Source organism: Vulpes vulpes, chromosome 12 (genome assembly GCF_048418805.1).
Source record: "Vulpes vulpes isolate BD-2025 chromosome 12, VulVul3, whole genome shotgun sequence".
Lineage (NCBI taxonomy): Eukaryota > Metazoa > Chordata > Mammalia > Carnivora > Canidae > Vulpes > Vulpes vulpes.
The window spans coordinates 61,283,702-61,302,918 of NC_132791.1; the positions used below are offsets into that span (position 1 = coordinate 61,283,702).

General features: G+C 38.0%; 1 protein-coding gene across 8 annotated transcripts in view; it reads left to right on the forward strand.

Annotated features, from left to right (window-relative positions):
- CEP120 (centrosomal protein 120) overlaps nucleotides 1-19,217 on the forward strand; it is a 116,814-nt gene that overhangs the window by 78,531 nt on the left and 19,066 nt on the right. For all 8 annotated transcript variants that reach the window (XM_072728713.1, XM_072728712.1, XM_072728714.1 and 5 more), the window contains 6 exons: nucleotides 1,371-1,467; nucleotides 1,563-1,715; nucleotides 2,246-2,335; nucleotides 8,748-8,840; nucleotides 10,167-10,328; nucleotides 13,584-13,706. In XM_072728713.1, coding sequence (XP_072584814.1) covers nucleotides 1,371-1,467; nucleotides 1,563-1,715; nucleotides 2,246-2,335; nucleotides 8,748-8,840; nucleotides 10,167-10,328; nucleotides 13,584-13,706 — 718 coding nt within the window. The remainder of the gene's footprint in view (nucleotides 1-1,370; nucleotides 1,468-1,562; nucleotides 1,716-2,245; nucleotides 2,336-8,747; nucleotides 8,841-10,166; nucleotides 10,329-13,583; nucleotides 13,707-19,217) is intronic.

Consider the following 19,217-nt stretch of genomic DNA (forward strand, 5'->3'; position numbering starts at 1 on the left):
GTATTGTTCTTCCGCCCTGGAATTTATTGGCACGGGGAAAAACTGAAGTTCACATATCTTACACAAAAGACCTTTTTTGAGTGATCTTTTTCAGTTTAGCAACAGAAGCCTAAATATACTTTAATATTATATATCACATGCCTTGATTTTTGAAGCATAATTAGAATGTAGCATGAACTCAGGCTCAGTAAAAAGCTGAGATCTAAGAGTAGCTTGAAATTCCTTTTCTTGCTCTTGCCCATCTCTAGTCACTTGCAGAAAGTAAAGAGTTGAGTAAAACCTGTACTCGGAGGATCTGGGAAGAGGTGTTTTAGAGTATCAGATGCTGCTGAACTGAAAGTTATTTTAAAAATACCATTTTTTGGTCAAATAACTAGAATATCATGAAAATAATTAGATCATTGCTAGTTATTTTAAATCTGTGGGTTATGAATATTAACTTTTATTGCCCTGCTCTGTACACAGAGAAGTTTTTTGAGAATTAGCTAAGATAGTGCTCCATTTTGCTTTATTCATGTCTTCTAAAAGCTGTGAGATTAGAAGAAAATGTGCCAGTTGATTATTAAGGGTTTGCTTGTGTGGGTTTCATTCACTGAAGTTTTCTTTGAACAAAGATTTATGGAATAGATTTGATGTAGACAAAGCCATGTTTCTTATAGCCAAGTTTGTGTTTTTCTCTAATATTTTGGTAAAAGCTACATGGGGTTCTGTGATACAGAGATATCCTCATTATTATAAAAATTATATATAATTATCCAATTTTCAGAAATTATCCTGACACAATGCTCCCATGCAGTAAAAGATTTATGTCTAAGTGCTTCATACTAGGAAAATGTAGAATAAGAATTCAGAATAATCTATATCACGAAGAGTAGGGAAATTTTTTTTCTGCATTTTGCTATGTAAATTCATTAGGCTATTTTACAATGATTAAAATGTGCATTTTTGAATTAATATTGATGACACACGAAAAAAGGTCCTGATGGAAATGGAGAGAAAGGAACAAAATAGTATGATCTCAGTATGTATATGAGTGCATGTGCATAAAACGCGAGAGGAAGGAAATGAAAATTCAGCAGTAACTACCTATGGCAATAGGATTTTATATTTCTCCATATCTACAGTATTTTCCTATTTTTTAGCGAATATAGGTATGTACTTACTAGAGTGTGTATACTCAAGATCTGTGTATACTCAAGTAAGATCTTGTATGTGGGAGGTCGTGAAGCGTATAGAACTTCAGTTTGAGTAGCAACAGTGTCAGATACAAGAAATGTGACCTAATTAGTGCTTTAGCATAGGGAAATAAAAGGAAAAATAATATAAAAGTGTTTCCTTGAATTTTAAGATATTTCTGATTTAACCTGTAGGTCAAACAACAGGATAATAGATCTTTCTTACACAGTAACTCTAGAAGATTATGGACTAGTGAAAATGCGTGAGATTCTTGTCTCGGATTCATCTCAGGTAAGTATCACTGAAAGTGTGACATGACGCCTTATAATGGATCTAATGTGCTATGTGTGTCAGTGTGTTTCAATACATTTTGGTTCATGTCTCAGGGTTTATCTGCTGTACAACAGAAGCCATCTTCCCTTCCCCCTGCACCATGTCCTTCAGAAGTCCAGACAGAGCCTCGAGAAACCTTGGAATACAAAGCAGCATTGGAGCTGGAAATGTGGAAAGAGATGCAAGAAGACATTTTTGAAAACCAGGTTACTTTTTAAATGTTACTTTAAGGCAGTTTTGTTTTTGTCTACTGACTACATTTCTTTCTTCTCCATAAGATTTTTCTCTCTGTTCATGGGTACCCTACCCAGTCCCTCACTATCAAGAATGCTTTACCCTTACAGTAAAATAGAATTAAAAACTACTCGATAAATGACAGCTGGGCAGAAGCCATGCAGAAGGATTCCCCTTAACTTTCTCCATGACTCTGGGGCAGAATTAGCATTGAAGACTACAATTCAGAGGTTGGAAACTTGGGCATTTCTTTTAATTTCTGCCCCTCATGTAGCATACAGAATCATCTAGAATCATCTGTGTTGAAATGAGAGTTAGAAAACAGGTCTTAACATTAGCTTTATACTCACATGGGTATTCCTTATCTCATGCCTTCTCTTTATTTGGTTTAAGAATAAAATAGAGTGCCTGAAAAAAAACATGATCAGTGATCAGTATTAATTATTTACCAGAGAACAACTGATTTGTATATTTGAAACAGTGATATGTTTGCCTTTTGTAGCTAAGGCAGAAGGAATTGGCTCATATGCAGGCTCTTGCAGAGGAATGGAAGAAAAGAGATCGAGAGAGAGAATCGCTTGTAAAGAAAAAGGTAATAACTTCTCTAGAAATTGAAGGTGGAGAGGAAAAATCTTCATGATAGTATCTGGTACATGCATCAAAAAAAAAATCTGGAATAACAAAGTATAGTGGTTGTTGATTGGTTTGGATAAAGTGCTGAATGGGTCAGTAGTAGGAGGAAGGCCTTTCTCTGTAAGATGTTCAGTGCTTTTTTGATTTTGAAACCTGCAAATGTATTATTCATTCAGAAAATGAATATTCTAGGAAAAAAGCCTACTTTTTTGTGAAAAAAGAAAACTGCACATTTAAGTATATATGTGTTATAACTTGTTAGTTAATAAAACATTAAAAATTTATAAGCCCTTTTTAAGACTTGTATTCTGGAATAAATGACATTTTTACAAATAACAAGACCATCTGATCTTACTCCAAAAAGGCAAAAGTTCAGTACTTACCCATTTACACTCATGTTATTGAGTAAAACAAAAACCCTGAAATTTAGACTTGCTATTTAGCTTTCATTTTAGCAGTTAATGATGTATCTATAAATGAGAGAAGACCACCAATGGCACGGTGGTTTGCTACATTCAACCAAGAGACAGAAGCAAGGTGCAGACTAGAATATTCTTGAAAGTTATTTTATTTTCTTCCCTGACTTCAACTATTTATATTTAATAGATAATAATTGACATGCTTGGAATTTTTTTTTTTTATAATGCTTGGGTTTAAATCTGTTTGGCTCTTGGTTTTCCATTTGTTCCATCTTTTCTTATTTTTTTGTCCTTTGTTTTAGATTCATTGACTTGTTTATGATCCCATTTTATTTTTACTATTGCCTTATTACCTGTATCTCTATTTTACTGCTTTTTTTTTTTTTTGGTGGTAGCTTTAAGATTTAAAATATGCAACTTTAATTTATTCCAGTATGCCTCCAAATGCTGTTATACCACTTCATGTGTAGTTTAAGAAGTTTACAACCGTACATGTCCATGTTCAGCATATGTCCTTTGTGCTGTTACCATCATAGATGTTGCTGAGGCAGTAGTCTTTTTATTAGCGAAATACATAACATTTCTTGCAATATAGGTCTGATGGCAATAAATGCTGTTAGCTTTTGTGTGAAGAAGTGTTTATCTGTCCCTTATTTATTTATTTATTTGTGATAGACATAGAGAGAGAGAGGCAGAGACCACAGGCAGAGGGAGAAGCAGGCTCCATGCCGGGAGCCTGATGTGGGACTTGATCCCGGGACTCCAGGAACGTGCCCTGGGCCAAACGCTGGTGCCAAACCGCTGAGCCACGCAGGGATCCCCTGTCCCTTATTTTAGAAGCTCTTTTTACCAGGTATAGAATTCTGAGTTGACAGTTTCTTGTTGGAGTCTTGAAAGTTGTTTTATTTGCATTTTGGCTTGTGTTGTTTCTGATGGAAAATCTGCAGGCCTTTTTACTTTGGCCTTCTGTCTGTAATGTCTTTTTTTTTCTCTCAACTACTTTTAGGATTTTTTTCTTTATCACTAGTTTTCAGCATTATGATTTTGGTGGGCCTTGTGGTTCTGTGGTCTGTGCATGTGTTCGCCCTGCTTGGAATCTTTGAGCTTCTTTGATGAGCTTCTGTGTTTCTTTCTTTTGTGATAGATTCCAGTGTATGTGTATCTTAGACTGCTTGATAACTGTCCCAGTGAGAAGTGAATTGTTTGTCCTTTTTTTTCTTCTCAGTGCTTCATTTTGGGTATTTTTTATTGCTGTGATTTGAGGTTCACCTATCTTTTCTTCTCAGGGGTCTAATTTGCCATGAATCCAATTCAGCATAATTGTTCATTTCATATACTGTATTTTTCATCTCTGAAAGACCTATTTGGGTCTTTGTTTAATAAATTTATTTTTTATTGGTGTTCAATTTGTCAACATACAGAATAACACCCAGTGCTCATCCTGTCAAGTGCCCACCTCAGTGCCCGCCACCCAGTCACCCCCACCCCCCGCCCACCTCCCCTTCTACCACCCCTAGTTCGTTTCCCAGAGTTAGGAGTCTTTCATGTTCTGTCTCCCATTCTGATATTTCCCACTTATTTTTTCTCCTTTCCCCTTTATTCCCTTTCACTATTTTTTATATTCCCCAAATGAATGAGACCATATAATGTTTGTTTTTAAACATACTCCATCTTTCATCATGTTCATGTTTTCCTTTATACTCTTCAGTGTCTGCACTATCTTTATAATACATTATATTCTAGTTCCAACTAGTATCATTTTGAGGTCTCTGTTTTTTTCACCTGGTTATAGGTTATAATTTTCCACTGCTGCGCATGATGGGTAATTTTTTGTTAGCTGGCAGAAACTGTGAGGTTCATATTGTGGATTGCTGTATCTCGCTGTGATATGAAGTTACTTGGGAGGAGTTTGATCCTTTTAAGTTTTGCTAGAGTGAGCTGCCAACATCTCATAGCCTTGGGGTCTGTGGTAGTATGTTTATGCCTCGCATGTCACAGGGTCTCTCCTTTCAGTCGGGTAGGAAGGCATACTCTCCTCAGACCTGTCTGAGCTCTGGGAATGCTTCATCCTTGAGCGTTCCAGTGTAATGTTCCCAGCCCCAGGGAGTTTGGCCTCACACTAGAGCTGACTACTCTAAATCTGCCTCCTCTCCTCATGAACTTGACTTGCCCCAGCCTCTTCAGTTTCCTGTCTGTCACCTCAAGTCTGCCAGGTTGAGAGGCCCTGCTGGATGCCCCCCTTCTCTGAACTAGATTCTGGAAAGTGCCGCCAAGGAAGTCCACTAGAGTTCCCATAGATCCTCATTTGTTTGTGCTCTGTCAGGGCTGATGGTCCCGGGTTGCCCATTCTCCAGTGTGTAACAGCAGTTGTTTTGTGTGGGTTGTTCCATTCATGTTTGTAGAGTAGGGGCAGTTGGTCTTCTATGGGTAGACCGAGCAGCAGTCCCCCAGGCCTTTGACTTTAAAGTAACTGTCTCAACTTTATCTCCCTTAATTCTCAATCATTAAAAAAAAAAATTTTTTTTTAAAGATTTTATTTATTCATGATAGAGAGAGAGAGACACACAGACAGACAGACAGAGATAGAGACAAGGTGGAGGGAGAAGCAGGCTCTGTGCCGGAAGCCCGACATGGGACTCAATCCTGGGACTCCAGGATCCCGCCCTGGGCCAAAGGCAGGCGCTAAACCACTGAGCCACCCAGGGATCCCCCTCAACCATTAAAATTTTGAAAAACCAGTGAGTTAAAAGAAAAATAGGACTACTCTGAAGGGTCTATTCTTAAGAAATGTTCAAATAACCAAAATAAAAAAATTAGAGGCCCTCACACAAATTTTATAGTGGTTGTACCTAATGTGATTTTCTTTTTTAAATAATTTTTTTTTTAAATTTTTATTTACTTATGATAGTCACACACAGAGAGAGAGGCAGAGACACAGGCAGAGGGAGAAGCAGGCTCCATGCACCGGGAGCCCGACGTGGGATTCGATCCCGGGTCTCCAGGATCGCGCCCTGGGCCAAAGGCAGGCGCCAAACCGCTGCGCCACCCAGGGATCCCCCTAATGTGATTTTCATATTAAGTAGCATTTATAGTCCTCAGGTATTCTTTATGAATTGAATCTGAGTGAGCTGTGAAATATTTAAAGTTTTTGTATTTTTTATTTAGCTTTTAAGGCAAGATAAGTTTATTTTTGAACTATTTTCTTAATGTTGTCAAAGAGTTTTTCAGTGTTGAGGCATGCAAAAGTCAAATCTTGAAAATTTTTTTTTTAGTTAATAATTCTGACAAATCCAACTTGTGCCCTAATTCAACTTTCTATTGCCAGAGAGAGAGAGAGAGAGAGAGATCAGTTTTTGTGTAATGGGTTGGAAAAAAAAAAGTCAAGGTAATTTTTTGTTGGTTGTCATTTTGGTATTATCTTTCATTTGGCTTTCAATATATACAATTTCTATTACCATTTCAGCTTGAAATGACAAGCTCCTGACTAGTTAATAAGAACTCTGCTCAGAAAATGCAATATGATATCTGTCTAGTAAGTGGCTGTTTATTTGAATTAGTCATGTCCAAGAAGTTGATTGGATGTTGCCATTTTATTTCAACCTAAATACATTTGAGAGTAAGAACTCATCCAGTATAATGTGTGCCCTGTCTTGCAAGAATATGGTCAACTAGGATGAGATCCATTTTCTAAAACTTGGTAAGTTACTGTAAAATTGAGTCACTGTGGAGAAGTCCTACAAGTCCTACAGGGCTTATGTGATCTGTCTCCCAGCTGCTTCTATGACCTCATTTCTTCTGTCAGCCTTCTGCTACAGTCTGTTCTCACCAACCTGGCCTCCTTGTAGTTCCTTAGACATGCTAAGGATCAATAGAATGTTCTTTTGTTAGAGGTATTTCCTGGTTTCTGTTGAGAATTGTCTGAGTGAGGTCTTCTCTCATCATTATTATATCCAAAATAGTGCCTGGGGGCAGAGGAAGAAGGCATAACTATACACTCATTCTGCTTATTTTTGTCTTATCATTTACTTAGGATTGCATTAGGGCAGCCTGGGTGGCTCAGTGGTTAATGCCACCTTCAGCCCAGGGTGTGATCCTGGAGAGCTGAGATGGAGTCCCACGTCGGGCTCCCTGCATGGAGCCTGCTTCTCCCTCTGCCTGTGCCTCTACCTCTCTCTGTGTCTCTCATGAATGAATAAATAAAATCTTTTAAACACCCACTTTGTTCGTAGTTCTTCCCTCAGAGTACAGGTTTCACAGGACTTTGTTTTACCCACACCTGCTAGGTTTTGAATAGATCTTTGTTATTTAAATGATGATTTCTAGTTTTTAATACATTTTTTAGTTTGAGATACATGGGGAATATTGGCATATGCAGCAGATACTCAGACTTAGAGGTCTCAATCTCTGGAGGGGATTTTGACTTTGCAATCTGGATTTGGGAGTTCTGAGTGTACATGATGGTAGGTGGTTCATGTCATCTGTGGAGGTCATATAGCAGGTAAGGAGACCTCCTGAGACAGGGCTCTGCATGCCTTTGCATTCCCAGAAGCAGAACATTGGAATTCTGACTCATCATCCTGTTTCCCTATCTCTGTAGGACTTTTTAAGGAGGTAAGGCATGCTTAGCTTTTTTTTTTTTTTTTTTTTAATTTTATTTTAGATAAACCAAAGGTAGGTGGTAGAGTTAAAAGAATTAATATATAAGTGATCATGATGGGTTGGTAGGCTAGGACTAAATCATTGAAATAAAGTTAACAAGGAGAAATGTCATATTCTGTAAACACATCAGTCTTTTGGACAATAGGTATGTGGATATAGTTATCCCAGGTTTAAAAACAAAAGCATTGGGGGATTTTCTTTGACACAGCAAATGACATGATTAGGATCCTGAAATAGCATATGCAGCTGTAGACTAAGTTAACATACTTGTTATTCTTATCTCTGGCCAGGGGACATTCTTTGGCTTCTGAAGTAGTGAGATCACATCTGGGTACCACGTTTTTAAAAAGACTTTAGTCTAGAATCTAGACTCTAGATTAAATCCAAGATATTAGATGATGTAGAAATCCTAATATGTGAGTAATAGCTAAAACTTGTATTTATCTTGGAGAAGAAAAAACACTAAGAGGATACATGATGGCTATCACCAGATTCAAATATGTGAAGACAGATTTTTATTTTCCTTCTGTTTAAGGGATACAAATATGATTCAGGAGCATCAAACCAATGTCTTAATGACTGTGGGAAAGAGAAGATTAGGATGAGGACTGGGATCTGGAGAGTAGTTGGTGAGACCAGAAAAAGTGGTTCAGAAAGTTCTAGTAAAAATGATCAGAAATGAAAGATAAAAAAACTGTCAGAGTCCTACATCCTGTGTAGGTTGACCTAGCAGACCTCTTACTCTGATTGGGACTCACAGGGTCAAAGGGCAGAGCAGGATTTCAGACCATAGCAATTGGGGTGCTAGGCTTGGGTCCCAAGCAGGGAGTCTGGCTTCAGAAGTAATCATGAGCTCAGTTATTGGAATTGTAGGAAAGGATCAGATCTGAACCAGGAGGAGGACTGACTTGAAACTGACCAGTGTTCTAGGAAAGGAGTATAAGTGATAAAGGGGCGGGGGGGGGGGGGGGTGTCAGAGGAATACTGGAGTATTGACCAAGGCAGATTTTAAGGAGCTCTAAGTGTTGACTGAACATAGGATTTTACTAGTAGTCTCATTGCCCCATGAGAGAAAGAGCTTCCTCAGGAAATGGAGAGGCATCCAGGCAGAGGCTAGATGGGCTTCCTTCCTTTGAGCACTAGAAAGAATTTCTGCCTTGAATTGGTGGATATAATTCATGATTTTACTATTCCTACATCTTTTTGTTTCAGTAAGTTATAATGTATGCATTGTTGAATTTGTTCATGTTTTGAATATGGGGGAAAGGTAATTTTTCTTTTATTCTATTTTAGGTGGCTGAATATACTGTTCTAGAAGGAAAACTTCAAAAAACCCTAATTGACTTAGAGAAGCGAGAGCAGCAGCTTGTCCTTGCAGAATCAGAGGTAACTGTATTCCTCTGTCGTATGTCTTCATTTCCCAGAATCCATATACTAGGCACATACTATTATTTTTCCTTTATGCTCATGTAAAATCCATTTCATGGAAATTGTCTTGTAGGCATGATGGAGAAAACTGCTGTTCAATAATAGGTCAGAATGTGAGGAATAGACAGTGAAGTGTCTGTTAATTGAAATGTTATTCAGCCAACTTTGACGTCTGCAGTGGTAGAGATTTTTGGTTAACGTTCCCATTATGGGGAAGGAAGGACAGGTGTACTACCTAGAGAATAGAGAAAATGTGTAGCACATGCTTAGTGGCCTAAAGTTCTGACGTTCTCAGTAAAAAGGGATTATCCCTCTTTGTTGCCCATTAAAGGTTAGATCCAAAGGATGAATGAAAACTTTTTTTAGTGCTGTGTCTAGTCAGCAATTTTGTTAGGTCTTATTAAATTTGACTCTAAATGTCTATTTAAATTATTACAAAAGTCATTTCAAAGTAAATAGAATTCCTTCCACATTAAGTTTATATGCCCCTTCCCTAACCACCTGTATTTCTCAGAATTTTTCTCAGCATATCTCTCTAACCTAATCTTCACACATTTTCTGGAATTTCTAAATTGATTTAGATGTTTGACCTTAAATATATGGTTTCCAACACTAAGGCTCAATCACCTTCTATGTTATTAGGCAGAATGTAAGAAATTTTGTTTTTTGTTTTTTTTTAGCAGGGTTTGAATTTATAATCCTTCATTCAAGACCTGAGGTCAAGAGTTGGCTGCTTAACCAACTGAGCTACCTAGGTGCCCCAGTGTTTTTGTAAAGATCAGGGCAGAGGGAGAAGGAGAGAGAACCTTAAGCAAACTTCCTGCTGAGCAGGGAGCCTAGCACAGGGCTTGATCTCACCACCCTGAGATCAGGACCTGAGCTGAAACCAAGAGTTGGATGCTTAGCCAACTGAGCCACCCAGGCACCCCTAGAATCTAAGAAATTTCTAAGGAAGGAATGAAACTTGGGCATATTTGCTTAGGTAACACAATGCTGAGGTTTTATTCAAATAGGAATATTAAGTGATTAGGGCCTTCTCATTTGAATTTATGCAAGTCATATATGGAATTTTGAATATACATTTTATTTTAAAATTAAATGATGATGGATTAAAAATGTATGATTTCAGTATATACTTAACCACTCCTTTTAATAATGGAAAAGGATGTGAAAATAAATTTGTAAATATTCTAAACTTTTGACTGTATATAAGGATAACAGACTCTTGACCAGTGTAATGCAGCCAAGAGTGAGCTGACCTCTAACAGACACACTTGTTCTCAGGTTCAAAGAGAAAGAAAGGAACTGAAATCAGAACGTGAACGGAACCTGCAAGAACTTCAGGACTCCATCCGGAGGGCCAAAGAAGACTGTGTTCACCAGGTTGAACTAGAAAGGTTAAAGATGAGACAGCTGGAAGAGGATAAACACCGTCTACAGCAGCAGGTAGCCTCTCAGAGCAGTTAGCCCTAGGGGCTTGCTTATCTGCATTCACTGACAGGGTCCCAAAATTCACAGTAATTCCAACTTATGATCATATTGATTGCAACTGAGATTCAGATATACTTTAAGTCAGATCCTGTTTTCCTAAATCAAAGCCAAAAACTACACTTGGACCAGGTCTCTTCCTTTATAATTACTCACATGGAAAGTAACTAAATTTCAGGTAGATCGCCAGATTTTTTTCTGTTAAATTTCGTTCTGGCCAAAGTATTATATGTCACTGAACCAAATTTAGTTAAGAACCAGGGTTGGTGAGAGAATAGCCTGTGCTCCCATCCCTCCTTCCCTTACACTCACCTGTCCACCCCAGCCACTCCACACCCCAGCCTCGTCCTTCCAGCCAGGTGTCAGGGAAGCCCCCAGTGGCAGATCCCTTTTACTTCTCATCTTGCCCAAACTTACTGACAGCTTCTACACTGTTGTCTTCATGTTTATATATTGTCTTTTACCCTCCGTGCCACTCTTCTCCTGGTGTGCCTCTACTTTTCTGGCCATCCCTCAAGCTCCTTTGCAGGCTGCTTTTCCTTTTTTCTAGCCATTCAGTGTTGGGCTTTCTCCAAGCTCAGGACTTAGTTTATACAAAACAATCTTATTTGCACCCATAGCTTCAGAGACACAGTGTAACTCTGGGACTTTCACATTTATATCCTTGACATGGTAGAGCCATCCAGCTAACCAATTGCATTTTGACCTCTACTTGGATCTCTCATAGGCATTGAAAACTCACCCTGACACTCCTGTCCATACCTGACTGTCCTCTAAGTGTCATTTCAGTAATGGACCCTCTCATCTGTTCTTGTTACAGCCAGGGTGATGTTGACACTCGGGGAATCCTCACACCCTCCATTAACTCCTCCAGTATCATCTTATTTCTCTGAGGATAAAAATCAGAGTTAGGATCTTGCCCTCTTAGCCTTTGGGTAGTTGTGACCCAGCTGACTTCTTTGGCTGGGTCTCCCATCTTTCCCCTCTGCTCGAGGCTCTCTGACCTCACTGGGTTTCCTTTGAGTCCTCAGGCCTACATAGGATGTTGGTGTGTACTGCTTTTTCTGAGCCTTGTGAACTGTACTCATCCCTGAGTTTCAGGCTGAAGCATCACTTAGCCAGAGCAATCTTCCCTGACTCCTGTTCTCTAAGTCTCCATCGAGTTTTTAGTAGATGTATTAGCAGTTAGTTTTAATTTTCATTAGCGTGATAATCTGATCAGCATTAGATTGTTAGTTCCATAAAACTCCTTTGGTTTGTATGTGTATGCCTGGAGCCCAGCCAGCCTTCAGAACATACATAATAGTGCTTAATAAATTCTTGCTGGAAAGAAAAGAAGGATCAAGCTGTTAAAAATTAAGTTTATCCTTCTTGAAAAATTTCAGCATAGAATAGATATGTATGGTCAATGCCTCCAAACTCTTCAGTAAATTCTGGCATGAAGAATAGTTTCCATAACTGTTCAGGGCCAGATAAAGTCACATTACTTAGTTGTACAAGGGGGCAGTCGTGATAGGATTCACCAGTAGTGCTTCCTTTCTTCCATTTCTTAGGACGATCGAGCCTCCTAGAACAGAGGCTTCTAACATGTATTAGAATCACCAGGAGATTTTTTTAAAAAACCTATTTCTACCTTGTCCCAGACTGATATAATTAGCTTACATCTTTGTGGGAAGAACCTTTGTGGCAAGAGCTGGCAATTTAGCAAAAATTACCCCAGGCACTCCTAAAATATAGTCTAAGACCTTGGGAGAAACCCAGCTGGGGAGTGGAAGGAGCTGGGGGGCAGCACATATTTCTGGGATGCTAAAATCCCTAAGCGCTTTACTGGGAACATTTCATATTTTATATACAACATTCTAGGCCCTTACTCAGAACCAGATTCCGTATACTTAACACAGTTCTAACCAGACAGGAACAAATGACAAAAAGACACCGTCAGTGAAAGATGATCAAGTATCTGTATTCCATTATATAAAAAGCAGATCCCACAACTCCATCAATGTTGTTTATGGACCATTTAGCAAAAGAAAAAGAGCCTATTATGCCTCATAGCTTACTTTCTGTAAAACCTGATTGGAGCCACAGTAATTATCTCTGCATGGTGGAAAAAATACCAAATACGAAGTCTTTTAAACAAAAGCTAAAACAAATAAATGTGACAGAGATGCTTGAGGACGGTTCTTATTCAAATTAAAAAGTAGAAATTTGGATATTCCAAGAGGTAACCTTCAGACATATGAAGAATTTTCAGTTAATAGAATATATCATTACCTAAAGATGCAACATAAATCCTAATTATAATTATTTGTATTTACTGGCATGAAATAAGAATTTATTATTGATAATTTTAAGTTCCATTTCTGTCTTACATTTTCTCAGTATTTCAAATACAGGTAAGTCATGTCGTAGCGATAAGATAAATGGGTTTATCTGAAGATTAGTAGTCATAGTGTTACATGTTTTTGGAAGGCTTCTTTAACAGTGCTTGTATGCATTTGATTAAAAAAAAAATCCAGATTTGAAAAGAACATCATTATATCCTATTTTTTTTTTTGGAGGGGTTTTTTGGTAGTTCTGAAACTGTTCTAAGAGGAGTTATATATAGACTTGAGTCAAGGTGGTCTCTTTCTAAATTTAATAAAGTGCCTGTTTTCATCAGAGCATTGTTCTAGGGTTGAAAATGTCTGGATGCTACTCATGCATCTGCTACTGACTAGCTTTTAGGCACTGCCACAGTCATTGAGCTTCTGTAACCCTCAAATTTCTTAGCCACAAAAATTAAAGTATTGGGCCAAATACTCTTGAAATGATTTTAAGTTGTAATAGTATTTGAATAATGAAGTTCTTAGAGCTTCAAATAATAAGAAAAATACTGCACTAAAAGCTTGTTTTCATCCATAATTATCTGGTGTATGTAAAATGCACAATATTTTCTTACATGTGACATTTCAAGTACGTGGTATCAGTATTTTTATAAAGTGAATGTCATTTGCCATTTAAAGTTTAACAAAAATGTTCTTGTGATACTGGTTTTATAACAAATTTCATACTCTTAGGTTTTTGTATCTTAACTTTTCTCATATTTCGGGGATTTTCTAAATTTTCTACTATAAACATGCTTTAAAAAATGACACTTGAATTCTGTACTATTGAACTTAGCATACTGGTTTTATTTAAAGCCTATAATACTTTTTTTTTCTTAATATACAGCTTAATGATGCTGAAAATAAGTATAAGATTTTGGAAAAAGAGTTTCATCAGTTCAAGGATCAGCAAAGCAACAAACCAGAAATCCGCCTACAGTCTGAAATCAATCTTCTCACCTTAGAAAAGGTACTCATGTCAGATTATGGCAATTTAACCAATTCTAATAATTTATAAAATCAGTAAGTATTATTTGACTATAAAACAATGTTTCACTGTAGTATTCTGATGTCAATTAAGAACAGAATTCTAGACACGTGACATTTGTCAGTACTTGAATTTCTTTTATCAGTTTTATCAGCTATAGCTTATACTGTAACGGGTAGTTGTTTGCATTATCACAGATGTGACTAACTGTAAGAATAAAGGAATCCGTGAAACTTTCAGGAAGGATAAAGAACAAGTTTTAAGATAGGAGCAAGAAGTGGGGGAAGTAGGGCATCTCCTGTCCTTCCACAAAAACATCTGTTCCTGCTGCTGTCACTGCTGTGTCCCTAAATTTCTGTATCTCCTGATTCTGGTGCTGGTCTTGCTGTTGTGAATGCTCTCTCTCACTACCCTGTAGACTCAGCATCATTACAAATCCACACTCTCCTCTTAGCCTGGAAGATGTGATATCCATCCTTTTTTGTTTCCTGTGGTTGTAAGCCAGGTCTTGCCTCTATTTATATCTATTTATATGGGGATTCTCCAGTAACAGGGAGTATGTTCTGGTTCTAGGCATTAAAAAATGTGTAAAGTCCAACAGACAACCTAATCTGACAGTATACAATCTTGCATTTTATCGTTTGATGTTCTTTAGGTGTTACTGAGAAGATTCAGCTTATATAAGAAAATGACACAGGTTGTAAATAAGAAAATAAGCTCTCAAAGTTAAAGGCCACTAGGGGGCACTTTCAGAAAATTGGGAGATGGAAGTTGGGAAGATGCTAGGGTCACTTTTTGCTGTCTGTGTCTTTATCTCTGTGCTTTTGTAATTTTCTCCAGTATGGGCATGCTTTTTTTTTATGGTTCCCTCTCTTGCCTGACAGCCCTTCTCTTTAGCTTGCCTTGCGCACTCCCCACTGTACTCTAGCTCCCTAGACAAGCCTTGTTTCTAGGTTCTAGATAGTAAGAACTGCTACTCCTGGTACTTCCTTCTGTAATGCCTGGCCCAGGCTGATGCTGCTAATCATTGAGAGGCCTTACCCTATACCCTCTGGCATTTCTGCTTTTCCATGACCTGTATCACCAGTCCCCTGTATTGAGTTAATCTGTTTTAAAGAGCTGTAGTGATTTCTGGTTTCTTGGCAGGATGCCCATGGACCGAACTGATTTTTCATTACCCAGCAAAGATATACGATCTTTGACATTGTGCTAAATGCTATTCTGAATGATTAGAAAACATTTAGGATAGAGTCAGGTAAATGACCGGTCATACAAAGAGGCAGGGAACTTACCTAGATAGTTAAGGTTAAAAGTAGATGATGGCTGATACCATCTAACTTTCTCTTACAAAGAGCCACAAATGCAAAGGAGAAACAAAGCTACTTCTCCTGAAATCAACATGTGAAGTGTAACTACGAAATGAGACTGGATATGCAACCTAAAGGACACATGACCTTTTAATGGGTGAATATATGGGGAAGGAGATTCTAAGAAGAGGTATTTAAGCCAAGTAGAAAGGTTAGAGAGTCTATTGCATATCTGAGTAATAGCTTGACTATTGGGTCATTATGGTTGTAGTTTCAAAATAAAAATGAGACTGATAAGAGAATGCTGTAAGTGGAATTTTTGGCCCTATGGGTGGGAGAGGGGGAAGACCTTAGATGGTAAGTTAGAGAATTTGTATTTCATCTGGTAAGAAAAGTCAGAGATTACTTAAGTTTATCAGATTGGCTTAATGGATGTCAATAAAGTGAAGAATTTTCAAGAAGAACTTTTTGAGGAAGTGCCTCTTGTAGAGAATTATGATTCTAGACATACTACATTTGAGATGCTAACAGAAAAATGAAGTGGAGCAGTTAACTGAGTGGTTAAAAATGAGAAGGACAGTAGGGAAGAGAGAAAAGGGCTAGACCTCCAGGTTGGGGAGTCAGGGGCATAAAGAAGCCACTTTAGATGCAGATACAATGGGGGCTGAGGTATATTTAGGAAGAACCCCTGAACATCTAGGGGGACGTATGGCCTCAGGGACAGAAGAGAAGAGTCAGAGAAGGAGGCTAAAAAGATTTAGTCTAGTGCAGTGCCAGAAGAGGAGGATTTTTGAAAAAAAGAGGGTAGAGGTCCTATCTCATCAAGGGCAAGTCAAGAATGGTGGAGGAAGGGCCATGGGCTTGTCAGGTAAGAAATCATTAACTTTGAAAAAGCCATATTACAGTGGCTTATTAAAAAGTTTGGCATTGAAAAAACAGCAAACTAACCCAGAGGCCTCACACTGTTAAAAAAAAAAAAAATTACAGCAGGAAGAAATTTAGCTTTAAGAGAGGAGGGGATGAGTGGACCATGAAAGAGTTTTTCTTGGGAAAAAGAGACACTATTTAAGAGGCAGAAAGGGTGACTACATAGAAAAGTCAGACACAAGAATTAGACTGTGGTTAAAAAAAAAAAGAAAGAGTTGAAGTGGGTATTATTCTGCTATTTCTGAACTCATTAAATGTTTCTGTGGCCTGTCCAGGGCCGAGCTATCTTTGGTTCCTCTTCTTACCCCACATGGACTTGACTGCCAAGCCTGGTTGATTCTGTTTCTTACATATCTGGACAGTCTTTCCATTTCTCCATTTGAGTTTTTGGCCTGTTAATTTGTCTACCAGTGAATTTGAATCCAGCTGGAGATTTTCAGCCTCTCTTTTGATAAAAACAAGTGTTCAACTGTTTCCGGGTTTACAATTCTGAATTCTGTGGTACCTCCCAAAGATCGCTGAAGCGCACAGTGTCTCAGCCATTCTCACAAGCCCTCTTAGCACAGGTGTCAGAGAGTATTTTCATTTTATTGTTTTACTCTCAGAGACTACTAATCTCAGAACAGAAGCATTATTTTTTCTGAATATAAACTTGATACTTTCAACCTTAGAAATACATTTTAAGTCATTTTCAAAACCCATTTTTTCCAACTATACTTCTACCAAGAAGGTAAAAATCACTCAACATATTAGAAGTTTAAACAATGCCATGAATTTGTTAAGAGCAAGGGGGAGAAAAATGACTAATGCAGCTGCCCCTGCACCAGACCTAACGGATTCATCCAGCATGTTTAAGTGTTCAGTAAAACAAGGCTTCTCAGCTTTTGTGAAAATTCTTGGTAAATTTTTTTGGAGCCAGAAGAGGGCAGAATCTTATTTCTTATTTCTAGGTAATGACAAAACCTAAAAGCACAAAAAGAAAGACATAGTGAAAAAGTATCTGATTCCATCTGTAACTTCTGGCTGAGTGAGAACTTTTTCTTTTCTGATTACTGTCTTCAGTGTAGAAGAAATACTTCCATTTTCACAGAAATGGTATAAAAATAAAGATACAGTTTTACCAAATATTCCTGATTCCTTTTGTTATGTAAGAAGTCAGTAATAGTTTATGATTTGCTTTTTGGTAGGAATGACTCTTAGATGGCTTAAAAATAACTCTTTTAAATTAATGAAATATAGAAAACATGATTTAGTAGGGCAGACTGAAGTTGAAGATAAGCCCTGAAATTTTCTGCTTTAAGAGTATTTGGCATCCCATCCATCCCAGTCTTAAGGCAAAGGGAAGGGTGAGGGGAGAAAAGAGAGAAAGAGAAAAAGCATATTCTCTTCATTTTCAGAAAGTATGCAATAAAATTGGGGAGAGGACGCAAAGAGCCATAAGTTATTGTATGTAATCAAACACCAGGGCATGTAACAGGAACTCTTGGCAATTTAGAAAACAGTAGTTTTAAAAGACAGCTTCCTGGGGGGATAGCTGAGCCTGAAGCTTAACATTTTAAGTAAGCAGAGTAGAAAAAGAAGTATCTGGCTCAGGAAGTCAATGGGGCAGGGAAGGTGGTCTACAGGACACCAGCTTGGGGCCTAGAGGAGACGGTTTTCTCTTGAGGAATACCCAGGAAACAGGACAGAAGTGAAATTCTGGAACACCTTGAAACATAGGCTGAGGAGTGGAGGCTCAAGACTACAGGTGAGTAGTAGCCACAGTCGATTTTTTTTCTGGCAGAGAGTAAGGTGCGATGTGCAGAGAGGAAAGAGTTGAGGCTGAGGAGACCCAAGAAGAGAAGAAGAACATGGGTTAAGGAAATGGCATGAATGTAAAAGAATAAAACTGTCACATTCTTCCAGGGGGCACTCTGGAGTTACTTGCAACAGATTGGAACTGGGGAGTAGGACAATCAGGGACAAAGCCAGTGCCATCTGTCTAGTAGAGAACAAGAGCAATGGGCACAGAAGCAGGCCAATGGGGGTATCAGCAAGCATGGATCTGTGCTTTCTGCCTGTGCTCGGAGGCGCAGAGCCAGAGGTCAGAGATCTGTAACTTGGCTCATGACATAAGTGTACAGGTAAGCCCAAGCTTCACACCTACTCACAGTGAGACATCTTAACAGGAGGTCTGTGAATGCCCTGGAATTATATCCTATCTGTAGCCATTAGAATCACAGAGGCACTTGAATTCTTAAAAAAAAAAATAAAGGTAGGAATCTTGATTAGGCCAAAGGAATGAATTAGAAGTGAGATTTGTATCTGAAATTTGCTAACGACAATTTTTTAATTTAAGTGTGAATAACTTACGCAAATGGGACTTATTTTGCTAATTATGGCAAAACTGTTAAAACCTGCCCTGCTTTCTTTGTTGAGCCCTTCCCCGGTATATACATGATCCCTCTGGCTTCATCCTCATCCTTAGGCCCATCCAGACTACTACACCTTCTCTGAGACCCATGGACATGATCGCTTTTATAATTAAATACTACCCTTTTATCTCAGAGCTGTAAAAAGATTGTTGCTAGTCCTCTCACCAATGCCCTATTGTTAAATTACCAAGTCATATGTATAAATCTGTGAGGAGTAAGTAGAAGAGATCACCTTTGATAATCTCAGAGTATTATTCAACTTAAGACATCTCAGTCTAGTTGTGAAATGTCAACACCTTTATATCTAAGCACCAGGGATTTGTAAAGCAGAAAAGACCTTGACTCCATGAAGTCATATATTACTGCAGAGAATGTTCTGGTCTTTTGTGAAGGGAATTTGGCAATCAGCTTTTCCTTTCATTTTATTTTCATATAAGTTTTCTGGAGTTTGAATTGTGGGAGAGTGCCTTTGGTTTGTTTTCCTGCAAAACATGAGTTGTGTGTATGGGAAAAACTAGACTTGATATAAAAAACTTAGACCTGTTTAGAGTCACAGTATTTTACTGTAATTCAGGCATATTATTACATTATCACTTAAATACTAAAACTGTCTGTTGGCTTCATGAGTTTGTTTGGTACTTGGTTTGAAACACTGAGAGAGTACATTCCAGAACATAGCCAAGTTGGCTTCAGTTCATGCACAACAGATTGCCTGCTGCAAGTATAAATAACCATTTCTTTAATGGAATCACTTTCATGTTTTTCTTTATATATTTGAGGAAAAATAGAAAATAAAAGTTAGATGAGTGTTATTAGGAGCATTATTTTTCCAACTCTTGGGTTTA